Raw genomic sequence first — 17013 nt, forward strand, 5'->3', positions numbered from 1 at the left:
ATGTGATGTGTTTATAGTCTAATCATTATCAACAGATATTTAAAAAATAAAATAACAAGAACTTTATAAATGAGTTTCAAATGACAATTTATTTTGAGCTCCACATTTTTCAGGGCTTCAAAGCTCTAACAGTGGATGGAGAAGATGAAAAAAATAAGGTGATCATTTCTGAATGGAACGCATGCATCCCCCATCTCTCTCTCTCAGAGTCGTCTCTCACTGTCACATGTACAGCATGTATCTTTTTATTCTAAATAACTGGATAGAAACAGCCAGAAACTCCATCAAAAGTGCTGCTTTTGAGCTATAAGCGACAGGCTGCTTGATATCAAGCTATTAGCGGTACAGTCTTTGCTAGCTGTGGCTTGAATGGTTTCTGTGCAGATTTAAATTAATAAACAAACAAATTTAGCTAAAATATGCATGTGTGCATTATCACCTCGTGATTGCGTTCACTTTCAACAGTTCAATGCAACTTTGACAACGATCCCTTTCTGAATCAACACACTTAAGCCCTGTTCGTTATTCATTCTAATGTTATATCAGAGGAATGTCCTTAAATATTAATCAAACAAATATCATAGGCTACCTTCTGTTCTCTTCTTTTTAAAGAACGTCAAAATATAAGCTTGAACCATTTTCCTGGCGTTATAATACTGAGTTCTGATTGGTCAATTGCTGTTATTTACAGTTTGTTAATTATCATATGTAGAGAATTTTAATATTTAATTTGCATGAAAAGTTTTACATAATAGCTACTCAACACTGTTAATGGGGATGGTAAGGGGGTCGTGGTTTTACAGAGATGTTATTTGTCATTTTATCAACAAGGGTGTCAAATCGAGCCCTGCTTACATTAGATATGGGGAAGAGTAGGGGAAAATGCCCCCCTTAAAGGAACACTCCACTTTTTTTGAAAATAGGCTCATTTTCCAACTCCCCTACAGTTAAACAGTTGAGTTTTACCGTTTTCGAATCCATTCAGCCGATCTCCGGGTCTGGCGGTACCACTTTTAGCATAGCTTAGCATAGTTCATTGAATCTGATTAGACCGTTAGCATCTCGTTGAAAAATGACCAAAGAGTTTCAATATTTTTCTTATTTAAAACTTGACTCTTCTGTAGTTACATCGTGTACTAAGACCGACGGAAAATGAAAAGTTGTGATTTTCTAGGCCGATATGGCTAGGAACTATACTCTTATTCCGACGTAATAATCAAGGATCTTTGCTGCCGTACCATGGCTGCAGCAGGCGCAATGATATTACGCTCCCTGTGCAAGCAGGGGGTCACAGGCGCTGCGTAATATCATTGCGCCTGCTGCAGCCATGAAACTCTTTGGTCGTTTTTGAGCGAGATGCTAACGGTCTAATCAGATTCAATGAACTATGCTAAGCTATGCTAAAAGTGGTACCGCCAGACCCGGAGATCGGCTGAATGGATTCGAAAACGGTAAAACTCAACTGTTTAACTCTAGGGGAGTTGGAAAATTAGCCTATTTTCAAAAAAAGTGGAGTGTTCCTTTAAGACTGTCATTTTTTTCTGTGAAACAAAAGTTAAATGTGTCCAGAATATCTATCATAGTTTTAGTCACAATGACATAAATTATAAACCAAGTAGGAAAAATGTCCAGAGTTTTCATGTTATTAGATTTTTAACAAAAATTAAATTTGTACCAAGGGGGCGTTTTGCCCCACAGGTGTGATAAAATGCTCCCAGTCTGACAAAGCAAGTTGCTTTATACATTTACAGTCATGTATGTAAATGGGGCGGCGTTTTACCTCACTCTACCCTGATTTATAATTCTAATTATAATTAATTAACAGGTTTAATTTGTTTATTACATAAAATGAAAACACAACTCATAATCTCCACAAATTTTAATGTGAAAAAAGTCAGTAACGAGTTTACGTTTCACGAGCTTAATGTACAACATCAGTCGCCTCATTTTGATTGATTTCTGAGTGATTCACTAAATGAACCGATTCGTTTAGTCTTTTGGATTTAGATTTCTCAAAATAAATAAAATGAATGTACTCACAGAATGAAAAACGGCAGATTTAGAGCAGAATGAACGGCTGTGTTCCACTTCTCATGTTTATGTTCCCTTCCCTCGCTCACTTCTCTTCGTCTCCTAGACTCGGATGTGTGTCATTGCTTCGGTTTCACGAGCGCCCTCTACTGGCGGAACTCCAGCGATGGGAATTCTTTAAATTCATATAACAGGAAATGCGTCGCGGTATAAAGTGAAAATGGAAGTTGCTCATTTATACTGAGGGACAGTATAATTAAAATCTGGAATGAAACAGAATAGATCTGCACATTATTCCTTTATTCATTTTTTTACACATTTTTTTAATAAAATTCTTTTTAGTCTGTGAAATTCCATATTCATTTGAGAAATGATGAGGTTTTTTAAACGGATGCTGCTTGTCTTCATTTGCTTCCATTGGGTCTAAAAATCATTAAATTCCCATAATTAAATTAAAGAAGGGCAAATTAATAAACAAAACGAAAGAGCCTACTGTTAGCCTACTGTTATTTCTTTATGGTATTTTAGACATTATATTCTCAAAAGTGGTGTTATTATATTATCAGAACAGAATCATCATCAAAATGTTATCATCTAAAAAATAGTTACATTGTATGCCTGAAACTAATCTTTGGTTCATATTGTGTTTACAGGTTTCATTTAGGCCTGTTCATTACATTAAATAGCCTATTGCTCAACACAACTCATAATCTGTCATGTGAATATCTGGTCACTAACGGTCTTAAGGTCCTAAATGTAGCATAACATTGGATTATTTCAAGTCGGACATGACGAAATTGATCATTTAGGATTCAAGACCTGATTCGCGCTCCTAATGAACCGACTCATAAGAGTCATTCGCTCAGGAATCGGAAACTGGTTGAGCCAAAGACTGTAGAATAACACAAGACGCGTCACTCGTATTATTATGAATGGGAGAAAGTGCAACGCGCAATATGGCGGAATAAGTCCCGCCTTCTAAATAAGAGCCAATCGCCGATTGGTAAAGTCATCGCGTCACTGCAGCGGCCGTTAGAAACTCCGGTTTCTATAGAAACAGTCAGACGCGCGCCTCCGAGGCACAAGAGACGCGCATTTAGGACTGCGCATGCGCATTAGCTTGAGCCAGACTAAAAAAATGCCGTTTTTGTCATGATTCGAGCGTTTAGAAAAAAAATTATGAGACAGTTGTTGTCAGATTTCATTGGTGATTTCAAATATGAAATTTAATCGAAACTTGGCAAACAGCTTTAGAGAATTTGATGTTTTCCCCATTCAAAAAGATAGGAGCTGCACTTGGATGCCCGAGAGGCGTTTTCAAAGATGGCCGCCGAGTGAAATGACTTGTCTTAAAGGGACTTTGGTTGAGCTCAGTGCATAAGTTGTCAGCTTTAGATTTCTCCCAGTAAACAAAATTAATATATTTACTGTACTCATAGGCTGATAAACATCAGATTTCACTTTCATGAAAGCATTTGCAACTGTTTTGTAAAAGGTGTCATTACACACGTTACACATTACACAAACTTTTAGCCTATACATTTATAGACCGTTTATTGCAGCTCACACGTGGCATGAATGCAGTTACACTGCAATTACAATTACATAAATAATGCCATTAGATTAATGGGTTAATAATGGGCATTAAAGTGATAGTTCACCCAAAAATGAAAATTCTGTAATCATTTGATCTCCCTTGTGTCGTTTCAAACCTGTATGACTTTCTTCTGTGGAACATAAAACAAGATAATTTGAGAAATGTCTCAGTATTTTTTTGTTCAATAGAAGTCAATGGTAACCGAAACAGTTTGGCGATCAACATTCTTCACAATATCTTCTTTTATATTCTGCAAAAGTAAGTCATAAAAGCTTGAAACAACACAAGGGAGTGTAAATGATGACAGTTGACAGTTGTACACTTGTTATTGTGGTGCATTGTGGGATTGAATGAGTGCACTCGATAATGTCCACTAAGGTTTGGGACACCACTACAAATGACTATTAAAATGATTAGGATATATAGAAAAATTTAGCATTCGTGCATATTGATTAAGAGCTTGTGTCATCTGAAGTCCTCGCAGGAGTTGGCATCGCTAAGTCTTCCTAAGAGGCTGGATCCAAACTGGAGCTGACATACTCTCTAGTTGGGCTTCCCGAGATAAAACAGAAAAGGAAATGGAAAATACTTAGCTTTGGGCAATGGGCAACTTTGTGCTCACTTAGATAACTGGATGGTGTTTGTCTTCATTCACTTCCATCGGGTCTAAAATCAACATTAGATTCCCAAAATTCAATTAAAGAAGGACAAATGGAAAAAAAAAAAGAAAAAAAAAGAAATAAAGCTCACTCTTAATTTAGCACAAATCTAGTTTAGTAGGCCTACTGAGTCTACAAGTATCTACGTTTAGATGTATTGTTATATCCTCCTGAGAATCAGAGCTTTTTTTTTTGTGTGTGAATTTACTTTTTTTTAATTTGTTCATTGATTCCATTCTGTCTTCCAATGTATATATTGTCTCTGTGTATGTGAATGTGCATGTTTGTGTTACAGGTACAAGGCTCGAAATTGCGACCATTTTGGTTGCATATGCTCCCTAAATTTAATGTATGAGACCTCAAAATATATTTAAGAGCATCTGTGCGGGTGCAAATAATTGTTGAGGTGCGACCTGTTTTCAATTCTCTAAAAAAACGTTTGCTGATTACTTCACAGTATGTGCCTGCTGTGAGCTTTCACAGTGAACGGCCCACCATTCTATCACATAACCAATTGAACTTAATTTTTTAATTCTTAATTTAAAGCAGATATAAGGTTGGTTAATATTAGCCATCAATCACTCCCTTTCACTGTGCTCCATTTCATGTGACAGTGAGCTAACTAGCTCGTAAAATGTAAAGAGCTGAAGAGAGAAGATGAAAAGATTTTTTGAAGGGGCAACTAAAAGAGAATTTTACTTAATGTAACTTAATATAATGTAACAACATACTGTGGTAAAAATTCAAAATGTGGAGTTTTTAAATCACTTGCATTTTAAACGCAGTATTGACTGTTTTTGTTTTGTTTCAGCAGCGAAAATAGTTCCAAACAAAGATCACAGCAGAACCATAGTGCATCTCGCAGCAACACTCAGCCTTGTTTTCATTACTGAATGATTCAGCGTTTTGAACGAATCGGTTGAGTCAAAGATTCAATGACCCGGTCATAAACAACTGCCACATTCTTGAATGAATCAGCCGTTTGAACGAATCGTTTGAATGAATGACTCAACTGCCGCCACCTACTGGCGGTTTAGGTTTCATGTTTAAAAGTATTATTCTTTACAACATTTCTTATCTGTATATTCAAAAACAATTTAAACAATCTCATAACATTATATAATGCAGTTGAATTTTTTCAGTATAAATATAAGTGTCTAATAATTCTAATTGAAATTATTGAACAAATTTAGGCATTTAAAATGAAAGATGAAGCATACATTTAAAGGGATGGTTGATTATGATTTCACTATTTTAACTTTAGTTATTGCGTAATGTTGCTGTTAGAGCATAAACAACATCTGCAAAGTTACGACGCTCAAAGTTCAATGCAAAGTGAGATATTTTCTTTTAAACAATTCTCTGTTTATGGACTACAACAAACGGCTGGTAGGGACTACAACAAGCTTCTTCTCGAGTTGGTGACATCGCTAACCCTAAAATTTACATAAACCCTGCCCCCAAGAACAGGCAAAAAAGGGGGTGAGGCCATGTTATTGCATTACTGTAAATGCAATAACACGTCATAAAAGCAAGATGACAGCATGACAAGTTATAACCGTAATTAAACTAAACTATACCTGTTCTATCTTCATGCAGCATATATTCTCTGGCTCTGTAGGCATCTTACAACAGTTCCCACATGAGCGATTTATAGATTATCATAACAGAATATGCAAATTAATGACTTTAAGATAGTTAACTCCACATCAGCAACATAAATTCATCAACTAACCATTCAGAAACGTCCTGTTGCATTCTACATGTTGTCACTTCTTCTTGAATCCCTCCAACATTGTCTGACTCCGGTTTGAACATAAAAGGCTGAGCAGTTTCTGACATTTTCAGTGAGGCCTAACATTAATCGGAGCTGCTAACACTATATTCTGAAACTCCGCCCTCTTCTTGAGAGCATCAGCTCATTTGCATTTAAAGGGACACACACAAAAACGGAGCGTTTTTGCTCACCCTCAAAAACAAATTTAACATGCTATAAAAAATTATCTGTAGGGTATTTCGAGATAAAACTCCACATACACACTCTGGGGACATCCTGTCCTATTGACTTCTTGTGTCTTCTCAAAATGCCTGATAACATTCTATAAGTCCTGGTGTCTTCTAGAGGACATGTATGAAATCAATGCCGTTTTGTAACAAAAATATATTCTGATTTGAAACTCCATATCCTTTTCCTGAGATGTTTATTTACAACAATTTGAAAATGACTAAGATTTAAATGATACAAAATATTATCTTAAATCCATAAGTGCGCTAAATTTGATCATTCAGTCAATGTAGAGGGAGTTGTGAAACCTCCAATCATTTGGTATCTCTGAAAAGCCCTAAATATGCTCTTTACAAGACATCCATACTTAAAACATGTGACGTGTTCTCAGAGGAAGAAGTCTATGCTTGGGTCTCAGGATGATTTGTCAGTTTTCATCTTAATGTTCCTCATCAGTCTTTAAAGAGAATAAAGGAAAACACCAACCTATTAATTCCTCGGTATCTTCATCTTTTATTCTACAGGGTTCTTCCTTAAACTCCATCTTTACAATAGTATGTCAGTAGTTTCTCCTGGAGTAATTCCTCCTTCTTGCTTCTTCTCCTGTGGGAAGATGGGAATATATCCCAACATTTTAACTCTCATGAACGGCTGTGAGAGCGGTTTCATTGACTGAAGGTGTGAATTGTGGTCGCTGTTGATCATCTAGCAGATGATCATCACACTTAACATCACACAACATCAGTTGATTCATTTCTTTGTGATTCACTAAATGAACTGAATCGTTTAGTCGTTTTGATTTAGATTTCTCCTAATAAATGATAAAATGAATGTACTTAGGTTGAAAAACAGCATAATTGGTGCAGAATGAAGTGTTCCACTTCACATATTTATGTTCCCTTCCCTTGCTCACTTCTTTTCTTCTCCTAGACTCGGATGTGTGTCATTGCTTCGGTTGCGTGAGCGCCCTCTACTGGTGGAAAACAATTTCTATTAAACTGTCTCACCTTCATAACGCAACCAAGTTAAGACCTGTGATCTTGTTTGAGATTATACAAACACTACCTATATCACCAAATACGTTTGATTTGGAATAAAGATTGAAAAATAGGAAGATGCCTGCTGCACCCATGGTACGGCAGCAAAGTTCCTTGATTATTACGCCGGAATAACAGTATAGTTCCTAGATATATCGGCCTAGAAAATCGCAACTTTTAATTTTCCGTCGGTCTTGGTACACGATGTAGCTACAGAAGAGTCAAGTTTTATTGTGAATAGGAAAAATATCGAAACTCTTTGGTCATTTTTGAGCGAGATGCTAACAGTCTAATCAGATTCAATGAACTATGCTAAGCTATGCTAAAAGTGGTACCGCCAGACCCGGAGATCGGCTGAATGGATTCGAAAACGGTAAAACTCAACTGTTTAACTGTAGGGGAGTTGGAAAATGAGCCTATTTTCAAAAAAAGTGGAGTGTTCCTTTAAAGGAAATAACATCACAACATTTATTTCTATCGAGACGTGCATCATTTTTTGGTCAAGATCTTGTATTGACAATGCAAGAGGTGAGCACTCTGTAAAGTCTCCTCCAGCACATCCCAAAAACTTACACTGAGGTCAAGGTCAGTGCCAGTTCATGTGTGAAAATGATTCTTCATGCTCCCTCCCAACAATTCTTTTACAATTTGTGCCTGATGAATCTTGACGTTGTCATCCTGGAATATGGCCATGATATATCTTAATACATGGTTGTTTAAGAAATGAAAAGCTACACATTCCAACTTTTAGGGTTAAAAGAACCGTTGCCAAACATAAAACATGCTAGAAAAATAATAATCACTATATTAATGATCCATCCACAGACTCTGAAGTATTTGCCTATTAAAATCCAAACAGCGACTTTTTTTTTTGTCTGGGCAGTGTATGTATTATGATTTAATAGACTATTGTTGCCACTTTTACACAAATGCACAATTAATGAAAATAATTGAACCCCACAAAGAAACAAAACACATTCCTTCACAAATCAGTTTTAAAGCAACACACTAATTTTAAGTGATGGATCTGAACATGAACTTTGCTCATTAGACATCTTTGGGCAACATTTTTTCTTATGAGTCTGTAGATGAGATAATCGGGTGAAACTCTTCCCACAGTGTGAGCACTTGTGCGGTTTTTCTCCAGTATGAATTCTCTGGTGCTCTTGTAAGTTGCCCATTGAAGCAAAGCTCTTCCCACAGTCAAAGCACATATGAGGTCTCACACCAGTATGAATACGCTCATGCTCTTTTAAATACTGCAGTAGTGAAAAACTCTTTCCACAAAAAGAACAAACGTGAGGCTTTACAGCAGTATGAATTTTAAGGTGTCTTCTTAAGTTTGATTCAAAAACAAATGTTTTATCACACTGATCACAGCTGAATGATCTCACTCCAGAGTGAAAGTGCAGATGCTTTTTCAGAATGCTTTTGGATGAGAAACTCTTTCCACACTGAGTGCATGGGAACGGTTTTTCTCCAGTGTGAACTCTCGTGTGATCATTAAATTGTCCCTTCTGAATGAAACTCTTTCCGCACTGAGAGCATGTATAAGGCCTCTCTACAGTGTGAGATGTCATGTGTTTTATAAGGTTTGGTTTGTGTCTGTAACACTTTCCACACTGAGTGCATGTGAATGGTTTTTCTCCATTGTGAATTCTCATGTGCACATTTAAGTCCTCTTTGCGACTGAAACTCTTTCCACACTCAGAGCAGGTGAACGGTTTTACTCCAGTGTGAATTCTCAAGTGTCTGTTAAGGGCTGATTTATGTTTTAGACTCTTTCCACACTCAGAGCAGGTGAAAAATCCTTTGAGTCCAGTTTTTCCGGCTTGTTTTTGTGTGAAATTCTCTTCAGTCTTTGAAACGACTGCATTTCCATCTTCCTTTTTGAAATGGTGAGGTTTATGAAACAGATGTTGTTTATCTTCATTTTTATATGTCAGTTTTCCATCTTCATTTGTGAATTGGTGTTTGTCTTCATTCACTTCCATCAGGTCTAAAATCAACATATTAAATTCAATTAAAAAGGACAAATGAGCAACAGAGAAATATAGTTCATTCTTTTAGCGACATCTAGTGGTGAGGTTGTGAACTGCAAACCCACGGCGCTCACCCCTCCCTTTCGAAGCAAATAGAGAAGCTACGGTGGCCATCTGACTGACACAAGGCAAAGATGTCGTCGTCTGAGACAGCAGAGTAGCCAGTCAAGCAATGAGGTTTCTTCTTACTTCTCACAAAGAACTGCTTCTAATAAACCACACGACTGCTACTACTACTACTTCTTTGTGCATGTTCAAGGTAGTGACGATGCAACACAAACAATTTAGAAGAACAACAACATAGTGACTAAACGCTCTGTAGAGTTTTTGTCCATTTAGGGCTGCTGTAGAAACGTGTCGGTGCATAATGGCGACTTAACATGTTAGGGGACCCGCGGTGTATGTAGATAGAAATGGCTCATTCTAAAGTAATAAAACAATTTTTTTGTAAGGTCTTTATACACCACTGAAAACATAGTTATGTATATTATATTGCATTTCTGTCAATAGATCCTCCCAAATTTTACACATTGCACCTTTAATTTAGCACAAATCTACTTTACTACTGAGTCTACTAGTATTTAGTTTTAGATGTATTGTTATATGTTATATCATGCAGTAAGTCATGGTGTCTTCTACAGAGGACATGTATGAAATCAATGCCCTGTTTCGTATACTCTCAGAGAAATTCACTAAAATATAATGTCCTCTACAGAGGAAAAAGTCTGACTCTCAGGAAGATATGTCAGTTTTCATCTTAATGTTCCTCATCAGTCTTTAAAGAGAATGAAGGAAAACACCAACCTATTTGTTTCTCTGTATCTTCGTCTTTTATTCTGCAGGGTTCTTCCTTAATCTCCATCTTTTCAATAGTATGTCAGTAGTTTCTCCTGGAGTAATTCCTCCTGCTTGCTTCTTCTTCTCCTGTGGGAAGACGGGAATATTCTCCAGCATTTAAACTCTCATAACCGGCTGTGGGAGCGGCTTCACTGACTGAAGGTGTGAATTGTGGTCGCTGTTGCTCATTTAGCAGATGCTCATCACACTTACAATCACTCTCAATTATTCAGGTGCAAATGTTTGCTCAAACAGTCATTCAGAGACAATCAGTACTCATCTTGCTTGATCTGTCTGCTGTTTTTGACACCATTAAACACCAAAACCTTCTGCCAACCCTCATGATGAAAGGCATCTTAGGAACTGCACTCCAGTGGTTCAAGTCTGACCTCTCTTTTTTACGGTCGTGGAGGGGTGAGGTGTCACACTTGGTTCGATCGCCTGATCCGAAACCGATTTCGATTGCTCCCCCTACCCCTGCCCCCGCTGGACTGTGTTCAGATTATAATATTTGGTTCCGAACCACAGTGCGTTTACATCATCAAAGCAGCAGCTGTTTACCCCATTGCTTGGTAACAACGGTGCAGGAGAAGGCAACAAAATGCGAAGCGTTGCTCACCTCACTTTTATAATTTTGTTTTTGAACCGTTAGTTTTGTTTCCAAAGCTTTAGAACATAACGGCACTTGCAACTATCCGCCGCGAATGTACTAAAGAACATGGGAGTTCAGCAGAAATGAGATACACATTCTCTGCATGCAGTGCATCAGTCACGCTTGTCAGGAATGTGACACAAACACACATTTTTATCAAATCATACATCAGTAATATCGGTTCACTTATGCAATTTAGTATGATTGCGTTGATATCAGCAGCGAACCGTACCGGTTCATGTCATCCAAACGAACCGAACTCTTACGTCAATCGACCCCGGGTGCGCACCAAAAGTGCTAGTGTGAAACCACCCAAGGTTGCAACATCTAGCTACTGGGGTGCCTCTGGGCTCAGTGCTTGGACCACTTTTCTTCTCCATCTACATATACTGGGCTACATATACTGGGCTCAGCCAGCCCAACACTTCATCACAACCTCTATATTCAGCTAGGTTTGTCAACCATAACTCCATCCAGGACAGCCAGGAACCTTGGATTTGTGATCGATGAGCAGTTAAACTTCATAGACCACATTGATAGAACTGCTTGGACCTGCAGATTTGCCTTGTATAACATCAGAAGTTCACGCCCTTCCTATTGGAGGAACACAACTCCTTGTCCAAGCACTTACATATTGTTGTTGCCCAGGTTGCTTGAGTGCTTGATGTCCAGCTATTAGCGGTACAGTCTTTGCTAGCTGTGGCTTGAATGGTTTCTGTGCAGATTTAAATTAATAAACAAACACACAAACATTTAGGTAAAATATGCACGTGTGCATTTATCACCTCGTGATTGCGTTCACTTTCAATAATTCAATGCAACTTTGGCAACGATCCCTTTCTGAATCAACACACTTTAGCTGTGTTCGTTATTCTTTCTAATGTTATGTCAGGGGAATGTCCTTAAATCAAACAATCTCAACTAATCAAACAAATATCATAGGCTACCTTCTGTTCTCTTCTTTTTAAAGAATGTTAAAAGATGCGCTTGAACCGTTCTCCTGGCTTTACTTGAGTTATGATTAGTCAATTGCTGTTATTTATAGCTTGTAGAGTGTTTTAATATTTATTTTGCATGATAAGTTTTACATAATAGCTACTCAACACTGTTATTGGGGATGATAAGGGGGGTTGTGGTTTTACAGAGGGTAGGTTTTTTTGTCATTTTATCAACAAGGGTGTCAAATTTGAGCCCTGCTTACATTAGATATTATTTATAATTAAAGACTCTGTTTACCAGGTTTCATTGCATAAAATGAAAACACAACTCATAATCTTTACATAAGAAACACAGTCAGTAACGAGTTTACGTTTCACAAGCATAATGTACATCAGTCGGTTCATTTCGATTCACTAAATGAACCGAATCGTTAGTCTTTTGGATTTAGATTTCCTCTAATAAATAATAAAATAAATGTACTCACAGAATGAAATACGATAGCAAAATGAACTGTTGTGCTCCACTTCACATGTTTAAACGCCTTTCCAATCCCTCGCTCACTTCTCTTCTTCTCATAGATTCGGATGTGTGTCATTGCTTCGGCTGCACGAGCGCCCTCTACTGGCGAAACTCCAGTGATGGGAATTCTTTAAATTCATATAACAGGCAATGCGTCGCGGTATAAAGTGAAAATGAAAGTAGCTCATTCAAAGAGATGCCAAGATATAACCGATCTTGAAGTTTAGGGAAGCAATCTAATTAAATTCTGCAACAAAATAGATCTTTATCTGTGTGATTTCTCACGTGCACATTATTCCTTTATGAAAATTTTTACACATTTTTGCATGAAATTCTGTGAAATTCCATATTCATTTGAGAAATGCTGAGGTTTCATTTGAGGATGCTGCTTATCTTCCATTAGGTCTCAAAACATTAAATTCCCACAATTCAATTAAAGGGCAAATTAAAAAAACGAAAGAGCCGACTGTTATCCTACTGTACAGTACTGTTATTTTTATGGTATTTTAGTAATGGATTAATCATGGATGTGAATGTGAACTTTGCTCAATTCATTTCACATTTATTTGCATAGCACTTTTCACAATACATATTGTTTCAAAGCAGCTTTACAGTAAATGCATGTGTCTACATTACAATTTAGAGTGATCCGTTATCAGAGGTGACTGTGTCCAAGTTATGCATTTATGTACAAATACAAATCACACAGCTAACAATGTATTCATTTAAACAATGTATTAATTTAAGGCAGAAACTATGAGCTCAATGAAGTAATGAATGCATGTTGTTAAATTATTAGGATATATAGAAAAATTTAGCATTGGTGCATGCTGATTTAGAGTTAGGAGTTGGCACCGTCTCTTCACAGGTGTTGGTGCATCTGAAGCCTTCCTAAGAGGCTGGATCCAAACTGGAGCTGATATACTCTCTAGTTACCTCGGGCTTCCCGAGATAAAACACAAAGGCAAAAGTAAAATACTTAGCTTTGGGCGTAGACATTATTACAATGCAACAATTAGAAGAGCAATAAATGATTGCTCCCCTTTGATAAATATATTCATTAATGCTTATAATACAAATGACAGTAAAAAACGATTAATATCTGGTATATATACTTGTATCCAAGATATTAAAGGTCACTCAACTAATTATATTAAAGAAAAGTGGGAAAAGGAATTGCAGATTTTTATCCCAGAAGAAGAATGGCTAAATTTGTAGGCTTTAAGAGCTCATTCTAGGGCTTTAAGAGAATTTTGTTGGAAAAACACTATACGTTTCTTTATCACGCCCAAAGTAAAAGCCAAACAAAAAGGAGTAGCAAATCTAGGCTCTTGCTGGAGGCAGTGCGGTACACAAGTGGCTGATCATGTACATATTTTCTGGGCCTGCCCAGTGTAGCGTCTGGACCAATCAGGCACACGATTATTCATTATATTTAATGAATTACCCATAAACTCACTCTATCAAAGTTCTGTGAACCCATCCCCCTAAAACTGCAACTAGCATCCCAAACGTAGCTAACACACAGGCAGAACTAGGTGTCCTGTTACAGATACATGGTACTTTTTACGATCAGAAAGAATTTTGCAGAGACCAGTGACTCTGACTTCATTCTTTCTGAGAAGGACAAATAAACTCTCTTAATCCTATGTATTCTCTATATAACCACTTGGGAAATGTATAAACATGTATCCAATTTTCCCATCTCATGACTTTCCTTTTATAGGCTTTATTCTATGTATTAATTCTCTCCTTTGAACTATTTTGGTATTAATGTTCCAGAGTTGCAAATGTACAGTTAACTGAAATTACATCGGTAGCATGTTTGGTATCTACGGACTCCAACTTTCGTTTCCTATTTGGTCATTTATGTTACATGTTACTAACTCTTTGACACATTAGTATTATAAGAATCTAGAAGGTTCTTCTCTCATTCATCCAATCCAGTTTCTTATGCTAATATCCTGCCAAAGTCACAAAGACTCGTAAAGTTCCCTCCGAGGGGGCGACTCCTTATTGGCTCGGACACCTTAAGAGGGTGTGACATCTTCACCCCTTATATTCACTGATCACAAGATCAAGCTTTTTTCTCTTTTACTGACAAATGCTGATGTTAAGATGATGCTGTGAGAAGCTAGAAGTTTCTAAGGAACCCCAAGCTTGTGCCAGGCTTCGGCCTAGACCTTCCATTCACCAAAGATCCTCTGAATCCAACTGGTTCTCCTTCATCAAGACAATATCAGCAAAGATTCAACGGGAGCCTCCACAAATCGCATCAGGACAGTTTTAATTTAACTTGGAGAGACATGCAAGTATCAAACTTAGTCTCATTATCTGATACACTGAATATCCCTACCCCTTTTAAAGAAGGGCCTGTTAAAACTAAACTGATGGTTTGCTCAAGGCTGTTGATCTGCTGAATGTCAAACAATGCTGTAACTTCTTGCTTTCCTATACTCTGCTTCAACTCTCTCTTTCCCTTGGTAAACTGTATGCATGTATGTGTGTGAATGTTAGAGTAATTAAGTGTTTAGTTAATAAAGTCTTGTTCATGTCACACGTAAAGTTGTCCGTGTTTCACGCTCATATACTGGAGTCCCTATTCATGCAGATCCTGACTACAGGCTCTGAGTAGTGCTGTACAATAAGATTGTTATTTCCCATAACCTGGAAATGAACATTTCTTAGAATTAATAAACAATTAACACTGTATGTTCATTGGACAACAGGTTAATTGATTGTAATATTAATTTTATTACATTAAGTTAATTTTATTAACTGATCCAAATATTTATAATTAATTATAATAAGTTATGATTAATTATTCATATTTATTTTGAGCTAATTTGCTACACCAGTTTTGAAACTATATTGGTCAGAAATACACTCAAGTATAGAGGAAATCTTAGAGATTGAGATTGGGAAAAAGGTTATATTCTATTTCTTGGTAATATACCAGATTCAGTTAATAATAGGAATAAATATTTACTGAGGATACTAGTAGCAGCAGCAAAAAAAGCGATTACTCGTTTATGGCTCCAACATGACTATGACTACACATATATCAAAACAGAGAGAAAGGAGATAAATGTGTAATAGGAATACTTATATGTAACCACCATAAGAGAATAATCGAGCTGCATGAAAGTATGGCTATGGACATGAGGGTATTTGTGTTTGTATGCATGTCTACGCATGTTTGTCTATAAGCACGTATATGAACATATGTCTCTACATGATAACCTAAAACATGATACATTTGAAAGTAATACCCATGAAGCTTTGTTCACTGTTTGTTATTGTTTGTCTTTGTTCTGAAAAGTTTTATAAAAAATAAAGTAAAAAAAATAAATAAATACTTAGGTGTGTTTGGGCAATGGGCTTATTTAGATAACTTTGGGCAATGCTTTTTCTCATGAGTCCGTAGATGAGATGATCGGGTGAAACTCTTCCCACACGAAGAGCACTGGTGCGGCTTCTCTCCAGTATGAACTCTCTCATGATCTTTCATGTCTCCTGACCGAGCGAAACTCTTTCCACAGTGTGAGCACTTGTACGGTTTCTCTCCAGTATGACTTCTCTGGTGTAATTGTAGATGTGTGTTTGTGTTAAAGCTCTTCCCACAGTCAATGCACACATAAGGTCTCACACCAGTATGAATACGCTCATGCACTTTTAAATACTTCCGTAGTGAAAAACTCTTTCCACAAAAAGAGCAAAAGTGAGGCTTTACACCAGCATGGATTGTAAGGTGTCTTCTTAAGCATGATGCAACAACAAATGTTTTATCACACTGATCACAGCTGAATGATCTCACTCCAGCGTGAGAGCGCAGATGATTGTTGAGAACTCTTTTGCAACTGAAACTCTTTCCACACTGAGAGCACGTGAACGGTTTTTCTCCAGTGTGAATCATCATGTGTCTGTTAAGTACTGATTTATCTGAGAAACTCTTTCCACACTGAGTGCATGTGAACAGATTTTCGCCAGTGTGAATTCTCATGTGTCTGATAAATTGTGGTTTATTTGTGAAACTCTTTCCACACTCAGAGCAGGTGAACAGCTTTTCTCCAGTGTGAGATTTCAGATGTCTGTTAAAGTGTGATTTATATGTGTAACTCTTTCCACACTCAGAGCAGGTTAAAGATCCTTTGACTCCAGATTGTCCAGCTTGTTTTTGGGTGAAATTATTTTCAGTCTTTGAAACGACTGCATTTCCATCTTCATTTTTGAAATGATGAGATTTTTGAAATAGATCTTGTTTGTCTTCATTTTTATATGCCAGTTTTCCGTCTTCATTTGTGAAATGATGCTTTTTGTCTTCATTCACTTCCATCAGGTCTAAAATCAACATTAGATTCCCAAAATTCAATTAAGGAAGGACAAATGAGAACCAAAAAAATGAAGTTCATTCTTAATTTTGCACAAATCTAGTCTAGATTCTACAAGTATCTAGTTTTAGATGTATTGTTATATCCTCCTGAGAACCAGAGCTTTTTTTGTGTGTGAATTTACTCTTTTAAATGTCATTACTGTAATGAGCCCGAGATATTTGTTCATTGATTTCATTTTGTGTAATATCTTGTGTAAATACTCTGATATATAATTTTTGCCAAATTAATTTTAACCTGTTAACTGTCACTGGCCCACCGGTGGGCCCACAGCCATTACATATTTAAAACAGTAATATCCTAT

At 36.9% G+C, this 17013-nt stretch overlaps 1 protein-coding gene across 24 annotated transcripts in view; it reads right to left on the reverse strand.

The window, feature by feature from the left end:
* LOC127503431 (oocyte zinc finger protein XlCOF26-like) overlaps positions 1 to 17013 on the reverse strand; it is a 138734-nt gene that overhangs the window by 39075 nt on the left and 82646 nt on the right. For 2 of the 24 annotated variants that reach the window (XM_051877220.1, XM_051877224.1), the window contains exons 1-3: positions 12284 to 12302; positions 10176 to 10295; positions 6779 to 6895 (exon numbers count right to left, since the gene is read on the reverse strand). The exons of 10 other annotated variants lie outside the window; for them this stretch is intronic. Coding sequence is in view for 3 of the 14 variants with exons in the window: in XM_051877231.1 (XP_051733191.1) it covers positions 15701 to 16659 (959 nt within the window). In the remaining 11 variants the exon portion in view is untranslated. Of the gene's footprint in view, positions 1 to 2040; positions 4181 to 6778; positions 6896 to 10175; positions 10296 to 12283; positions 12389 to 12828; positions 16660 to 17013 lie in introns of those variants that run through there. 12 more of the 24 variants (XM_051877225.1, XM_051877201.1, XM_051877215.1 and 9 more) reach the window with 11 other exon arrangements.

Source organism: Ctenopharyngodon idella, chromosome 21, assembly GCF_019924925.1.
Source record: "Ctenopharyngodon idella isolate HZGC_01 chromosome 21, HZGC01, whole genome shotgun sequence".
NCBI classification, from domain to species: domain Eukaryota; kingdom Metazoa; phylum Chordata; class Actinopteri; order Cypriniformes; family Xenocyprididae; genus Ctenopharyngodon; species Ctenopharyngodon idella.